At 33.2% G+C, this 7,747-nt stretch overlaps 1 protein-coding gene and 1 long non-coding RNA gene across 3 annotated transcripts; both read left to right on the plus strand.

Annotated features, from left to right (window-relative positions):
• The first annotated feature begins 862 nt into the window (after positions 1 to 862).
• Positions 863 to 4,171, plus strand: LOC126700070 (myrcene synthase, chloroplastic-like). 2 transcript variants are annotated; one of them, XM_050398050.1, is made up of 7 exons: positions 863 to 1,130; positions 1,232 to 1,508; positions 1,828 to 2,203; positions 2,585 to 2,803; positions 2,892 to 3,030; positions 3,143 to 3,391; positions 3,645 to 4,171. In XM_050398050.1, exons 1-7 carry the CDS (start codon positions 903 to 905, stop codon positions 3,954 to 3,956), a joined length of 1,800 nt encoding a protein of 599 aa, XP_050254007.1. In that variant the 5' UTR covers positions 863 to 902; the 3' UTR covers positions 3,957 to 4,171. The 2 variants fall into 2 exon arrangements, with proteins under 2 accessions (XP_050254007.1, XP_050254008.1); XM_050398051.1 differs by having other exon boundaries at positions 1,831 to 2,203.
• Positions 4,172 to 4,378: 207 nt separating this feature from the next.
• Positions 4,379 to 5,689, plus strand: LOC126700071 (uncharacterized). Its single transcript, XR_007646989.1, has 2 exons — positions 4,379 to 4,888; positions 5,323 to 5,689. It is a non-coding gene; the product is annotated as an uncharacterized LOC126700071 (long non-coding RNA).
• Positions 5,690 to 7,747: the final 2,058 nt, after the last annotated feature.

Raw genomic sequence — 7,747 nt, forward strand, 5'->3', positions numbered from 1 at the left:
AAAAAAAAAAAAAAACTGAAAAATGCTAAAAACATAAAAAAGTCTACAACTTTTATCACAACTAGTGTGTAACTTCGTGTATATGCACGAGTACAATTAAAAACAATTATAATCATATAGTTCAAAAGATATATGGTATTAGCTTGCATATTTTTTAAATGGGAAAATTACACTTTGCTCGCTTGTGGTTTGCCAGAAAAACACTTTGCTTACCCGTGGTTTAAAAATTGGCATTTTACCCACCTAAAGTAAGCTTTATTTGTCTCTCGTTACTCACCTCTATTAAAAGTAAGGATAAATTTGTATTTTTTCTACTCTTTTATATCTCTCTCTTCCCAAAACATAAAAAACAAACAAGAGACCAATTAAGTAAAATTTATTTAGCCTTCTAAAAAATGTATAATTTATTGACAATTTTAAATTTTTGTTAATAAAAAGAAGGGGGAGTGGGCAAATTTAAAACTTTAAGGACTTTTTCTTTTGAGAAACTTTAAGTGTTAAAATAACTTATTTGAAATATCAGGGACTAAAAGTGCTCACCATGTAAACTAGAATTCCATATGAAAAACAATAATAATAAATATCTAATGCTAGAATATATAATTCCATATAAACATATTCATAATAAATGTCTATTAATAATTATAATATTATAAAATTTCATATTGAAAAAATATTTTTAAAATTAAAAAAAAAAAATATATATATATATATATATATATATATATTAAACATAGCTCGTTTGGTAAGTAAATGAATTTCATTCTTGACCAAACCCAACAGCTCATTTATAACCCTAGTCAAGGCGCAAGGGCTATATAAAGGTGTCCATGTGAAGTAATATGTTCCCAAGTAACCCATTCAACTCAAAAACGTAGTAGCTTCACCAAAGACCTGAGTCAATGGCTCTTAACCTACTTGCTTCACTCCCTATCTGCAATTTCAATAGACTACCACCTATCCCATCTAAAGGTCCTATCTCACTTGTAAAATCCAGAAGTGGCATCGTTGTCCAATGCATGCCAGCCAGCAAAATATCAAATAGTCCCACTGCTTTGCGGCGATCAGCAAATTACCAACCTACCGATTGGCACTATAACTACATTCAGTCATTGAGAAATGAATATACGGTACGCTTGTGTTACTGTTTTCATTTGTTAATTTTACTAGTGATAGTAATTGTTAATAATGGAAACTGATTATACCCATTAATGACAAACTTGTGATGTAGGGGGAATCATGCACTAGACAAAATAATATGTTAAAGGAACAAGTGAGGATGATGCTTCACAAAGTGGTGGGTCCTATAGAGCAACTCGAGCTGATAGATATCTTGCAGAGATTGGGAATATCTTATCACTTTGAGGAAGAAATAAAGAAAATATTAGAAGGACTTTACAACAATATTGACCATGGTAGTGATACTGACACGTGGAAGACGAAGAATTTATATGCCACAGCTCTTAAATTTAGACTCCTAAGACAACATGGATATATTGTGTCTCAAGGTATTAAAGCATATTAAAAAAAAAAATTGACAAGTGGGTGTTTACTGTTTATGCCTAAGATAAAAATGAAGTATAGTTTCTTAGATTTTGTAACTTAGGTTATCCAATTAAATTCAACTATGCATGTGGTCATTTTGATCAATAAATTATATGGTTGAATTTAATGTATTGAGAAAAAATAACATTGTTGATTAATGCATCTATATATATAGTTAAATTTAATTAGAAAACCTATAAATATAATATCGAAAAACTAGTATCGAATTTTTAATGCCTAATCCTTCATTTATAGTTAACATTATTTTGTTGGTCTTCATAGAAGTTTTCAATAGTTTCATGGATGAGAGAGGAAATTTCAAAGCATGCCTTTGCGAGGATACGAAGGGTATGCTATCCTTGTATGAAGCCTCATTCCTTTCTATAGAAAATGAAAATATCTTAGAAGATGCAAGAGAATTCTCAACAAAACATCTGAAAGTATACATCAAGAAGAATAAAGATAAAAATCTTTCTGCTTTAGTGAGCCATTCCTTGGAGGTTCCACTACATTGGAGGATGCTTAGGTTGGAAGCAAGGTGGTTCATTGATATATATAGAAGAAGAGAAGACATGAACACTATCTTGCTTGAGCTTGCAAAATTGGATTTCAACATGGTACAAGCAACCCACCAAGAAGATCTAAAAGAATTGTCAAGGTAAAAACTAAGAAGCATGGGTACGTTTGGATACAAGTAGAAAAACTAGTATACGATATACTGGGGATATGTGAATTTATATATATATATATATATATATGTTAAGAATATATTAATTTAAGAGTAATAATGAATATTAAAGTAAATCTCTAATCATCAAATCATATTATGATGTTCATAATGCAAATTAAGATTCAAAAAAGTAAATAACGATAACTAGATAAATGTTCAACATTGAAGTCAATATATAAAAAATATAAATAAGAAATAAGTTAATAACCTTAGGTTTTAAGCTTTTGTTTAATTTACTAAACTTGAAAGACGCATTAATTGCTATAATTAATTATAACACTCATGTATTCTTCTTTTGTTCAAACAAAGGTCGTGGAAGAGCACAGGCCTTGCAGAAAATTTGAATTTTGTGAGGGATAGGCCATTGGAGTGTCTCTTATGGACAATGGGAGTAATGTTTCAGCCACAATTTGGATATTTTAGGAGAACAATAGCAAAGTTCGTTGCACTAATAACAGTAATAGATGATATTTATGATGTATATGGCACTTTGGATGAACTGGAGTGCTTCACAAATGCTGTTGAGAGGTTTGTAACATCAATGAGGCTATGTCTCGAATGCTTTAAAGCTATCTTTAACATATAGACTTGTTAACGGTACTCCGTATGATTCTAGATGGGATATCAACGCAATGGATGGGCTCCCAGAATATATGAAGTTGTGTTTCTTTGCTGTACACAATTCAGTTAATGAATTGGCTTTTGATATCCTTAAGGAACAAGGAGTCAACATCATTCGTTACCTTAAAAAAGTGGTATGGACTTAATTTCTAAATTCATCAATATTGATCCTTAACATTTTTCTCTTAAACTCGTTGTGTGTTATACTAATTCAAATTCATTGTTTCACTATAATTTTTTTTTTAGTGGGCTGATTTATGTAGAGCTTATTTGTTGGAGGCAAAGTGGTACCACAACGGATATACTCCAAGCCTTCAAGAATACATTGAGAATGCATGGATATCAGTAGCAGGACCAAATTTAATGGTGCAGGCTTATTTTTGTGTCACAAATCCACTAACAAGTGAAGCCTTGGATTGCTTGGAAGAGTACCCTAACATGATCCGTTGGTCAACATTGATTTTACGACTTGCAGATGATCTTGGAACATCTACGGTATATAAATGGATCTATTTTATAGTTCATAATATTATATATTACAAATTTAAAGACGTATGAAATTTTAAGTAAATAAATAATGTGACAATATGTACACAATTAGATATAAGAAATAAAATATGAGCCATGAAATGGATTCCCTATTAATTTCAATAGAATCCTTGTGCACAAACAATACTAGCCTAGTTTCATTATGAATTCTTTCTAATACTTCACACTAACATATGTTTATATGTACATGGAAACTTAGGATGAGATAAAAAGAGGTGATGTCCCCAAATCAATCCAATGCTACATGAATGAAATTGGTGCTAGTGAAGAAGATGCTCGTGAGTACATAAGGTGTATGATTAGTGCAACATGGAAGAAGATGAATGAAGTCCGAGTTGCAAGTTCTCCCTTCTCTCAAACATATATAGATATTTCATTCAATGTTGTAAGGATGGGTCAATTCATGTACCAACATGGAGATGGACATGGTGCTGGGAACCATGAAACTAAGGGTCATATTTTGTCATTACTTATTCAACCCATTCCATTAAATAAAAATCGATGTGATTAATTATTTATATCGTAAGGATGTAGATTTGAAGGTCTAGTTTGACAACTGTACTAGTCGGAGTCATAAGAAAAATAGTTGGTAAAGCCATTGGCTAACACCTGTCCTCTTTCTTTAACTTCCCATGTCATCCAAAACTGTTTAGTCAATGATTTTTTACCCTTTTTCCTTTTCATTTGGAAGATATATTTGATAATAATGTATTGTTGTTTTCCATTGATGAGTGTGTTTTATGGACTAAAAGTTAATTACGTCTTCCTTACTGCACTAGTATGCCTAATTCTTTCAAAAAATTCATGATATTTTACAAGCTAGTTCGCTATTGGTAGGATTTTTTTTTTTTGGAGAGCTGGAGTTACTTTCATTAATAGAAGAAAGGCGAAAACATCTTTTTGGTCTCTACATTTTAGAGTTACAGTCAATTTAGTTCCTATATTTTAAGAGCAATTAATTTGATCCCTGCTATTTTCAAGTCACAATTAATTTGGTCTCTACTGTTAAATGACTAACGGAATCTGCTTAGGTGGCAAACGGAATACACACATGACATAAATTAAATTAAAATATAAATAGTGCTTACATGTCAGTCTTCCACGTCAGCTTTCTCTACTGTTAAAATCGCACGTGAGTCTCACATGACTCACTTATCAGCAACATCATCCTCACTGGGCAACAACACAGACACGATTGAATACTTAATCCCAAAATGAAATTTTGAACCCTAACCCCTTCTTCTTCATAGCCATTATCACAGTCTCACAGACATGATGAACAAGGCTCCTCAATGAACATGAACTCCTTCTTCTTCATAGCCACATCTCTTCTCACCTAATCCCCAAGATCAAAGCTCCTCTCATCTCGCCGATTCCATTGCCGATTCCCAATTGAGCTCTCGACCCTCAAAGAAACGAAGAAACAGAGAACCCAAACAGCAGGTGAGTTGCTATGTGTACTTTCTTTGTGAATTTTAATAATAAGTATTTCAGAATGTTATTCCACTTATAATGGGTTTGTGACATTTTGCTAATTAGAATGATGTGTGGGTCACCATGTTTGTTCATATACTTTGTAGCTAACTAAGCTTTTATTTGGAGGCTTTCGTATAAGCAGTTCTTTTGAATATACAATTTTAACGTTATATCCTTTTCAAAGATAACAAAATCATGTCTTCTTTATACATTTTTATATCAATTCGTATAAGCTTTTGTTGAATTCTTTTCAAAGAGTGTTTCATTTCGTATAAGCTTTTAAGCTCAATTTTGTGAAATCCTAATTGAATTCTTTGTCCTTACAACCAAGGTAGGGGTAGTGCTTTAATCAAAGTTATATTATTTTAATAGGCCAACTAACACAGTAAACTCAATTGCAGGTTGTTTGCTAATGAAAAAATTTTCAATGACTTAATGAAGAGATATATGAGCGCGACAAGCAAGACAATGTGCTTATATAGCAGAGGCAGAGAGATTATCACACTTCAAGTTGCAAATTGTTAAAGAGGAAAAAGGTTTTGACAATGTGTTTGGCAGTGTCATTGGTAATATATGGGATCGGCATTTGTGTGATCGTAGTTTTGGTGGGTTAAAGGGCTGGGTTTATTGTACTTAAACTAAGAGAAAAAAATTAAGAAAAGTTTTTGATGTAGTGGAGTGTTTTTTGTAAATGTGCTTCCAAGTATCAATGCATCTGCTGGTTATGTCTGATAATTTTGCTGGTTCTGTCAGATATATTTAAGGTTTTGAGAGTTTATTTGTTGTACTTTTCACTTTAATGAAATGGCAATCTTATTCCCCAAATGGTGTATTTTTTTTGCTGTTGTGTAATCTGCAATTGAGCTTTAAGGGGTTTGAAAATCACGTGATGTGCAGATTGTGCAATAGCTGAAATTGTGCAATGCACTTACTGCCAAATGCAATTGCATCATCTAAACTAACTGCCCTGTGATGGCTCAACAAAATTGACAATGATTCCATTAATTCCACTGTATAACATAATTGCATTTGGCATCTCCACTAACTGCCCTGTGATGGCTCATCAAAAATGACAATGATGCCATTAATTCCACTGTATAATATAAATGAACCTATTGGGTTTAACTACCATTAAAAAAAAAAAAAATCAATCCCATAACTATCAACAATAAATAACCTGTTGTGTGTTTAACCACAAATCAGAATCAGAATCACATTCACAAACATATAACAAAATAAATTCTTATTCCATTGACAATGAAAATCATTGTTTAGCTAATAAAAGCTACTGTCCAGCTTGTAAACAGTTAAGGACATTCCAATGGTCAACACAATTATAAAACAAATGTGAGGAAGGCTTTACAAAAATCAAGGAGGCCATTAACATCAATTAAAATCATCTTACTATAAGTTCCAGCTAGTAACAAAATATTAAGCTACCCTCTAATATTAAGCTGCTCTCCTCTACAAAATAACTCTAGTACATCCTGCTTACAATCCTGGACCATGCATAAAGGATTGGCTCTCACTAAACCTCAATGCATCCATATACCTTGATGCATTTGTAGTGGCTCTTAGAGTCTCATCAGTGATTGTTCTTTTTTTTTACTTTGTTGAACCCCTACAGCTGTTTCTACTTGGAGTGGAAGTGGTAGCATTGGAATTGGGTGGTGCACAAGGGAATTCTGCTTCGCTGGTGGTGGGTGGTGCACTTGTCTGATTTGGTTTAATAGTGGGAGATCCACCACTTGGACCACCCTCATGCCCCAACAAACAGCAAATACAAGATAATCAGAACTACAACATTAAACAATAATAAAAATTGAGGAAAAAAAAAAACTAGATATATTAAAAATGGAGCAAAAAAAAAAAAAAATACAAGATAGTCATAAAGCCTTAGATCAAGTATTTACGTTCTTGGTGTTGGTTCTTTTCCTTTTTGGCCTTTTTGTAGCTCCTGGAAGTGAAGAATTTCCTCCAACCTCCCCTTTGCAACTTCTCTTGTTATGGCCTAACCTCCCACATGCCTTACACTTCTTAGGGACTCCTACTCTTCTAAGCTTGGTATGGCGGGTTGGTTCATCAGGTTCCTTTACTCTACTTTTTTTAGGCCTACCAGGTGGTCTACGTTTAATGGGAGGTTGCACAAAAGGAAGTCCAGTTGATTGCCACATGTTCTGCCCATTGATTGGCTCTATCATTGGCTCATAGCACGCCTTATACGCATTGACTTTGTAGCAGTCATTTACATATTTTTCAGCATCTTCTCTGTTGAAAAAAATACATGAAATGGCATGGCAGCAAGGTATACCAGTGATCTCCCATTTCCTGCAACTGTACTTATATTCAGCCAAGTCCACAATGAAGCTATTAACCCCATTTTTGACCTCAAACTTGGTATGACCAGCCCAACAAGCTAGCCACTTGCCACTTCCAAGCTTCTCCTTGTACAACCTCTTCTTAACCTTAGTACACAACTCCGACTCAAATTTTAGTATTGTTTCCTTGTTTAGTTGAAATCATCCCGTTAAATACAATCTAATGTCCTCAAGCTGAATACACAAACAAATGGAGAAATGAATTATCACACTATTAAATTACAATTAAAGTGAAAATTTAGAAAAGAATGTAGATAAATTACCATACTAATTATGGGCTTCCCTCTAAATTTCAAGATCCTGCTATTGAAACTCTCACACATATTGTTCAGTATCGTATCACTCATTGCATCCCCACGAAACATATGTCTAGACCAGATTGTTGTTGAATGGTCTTGCAACCAGTTGTATGCCCCTTCATCAATTTGTTTTATTTCATTCATGACCC

Source organism: Quercus robur, chromosome 9, assembly GCF_932294415.1.
Source record: "Quercus robur chromosome 9, dhQueRobu3.1, whole genome shotgun sequence".
NCBI classification, from domain to species: Eukaryota; Viridiplantae; Streptophyta; class Magnoliopsida; order Fagales; family Fagaceae; genus Quercus; species Quercus robur.

Excerpts from the sequence above, each read along its gene's own strand:
- LOC126700070 (XM_050398050.1), top strand. The coding sequence starts at position 903 with ATGGCTCTTAACCTACTTGCTTCACTCCCTATCTGCAATTTCAATAGA. Across the intron at positions 2,204-2,584 it reads GATCTAAAAGAATTGTCAAG|GTCGTGGAAGAGCACAGGCC; the intron begins GTAAAAACTAAG and ends GTTCAAACAAAG. Across the intron at positions 3,031-3,142 it reads TTCGTTACCTTAAAAAAGTG|TGGGCTGATTTATGTAGAGC; the intron begins GTATGGACTTAA and ends TTTTTTTTTTAG.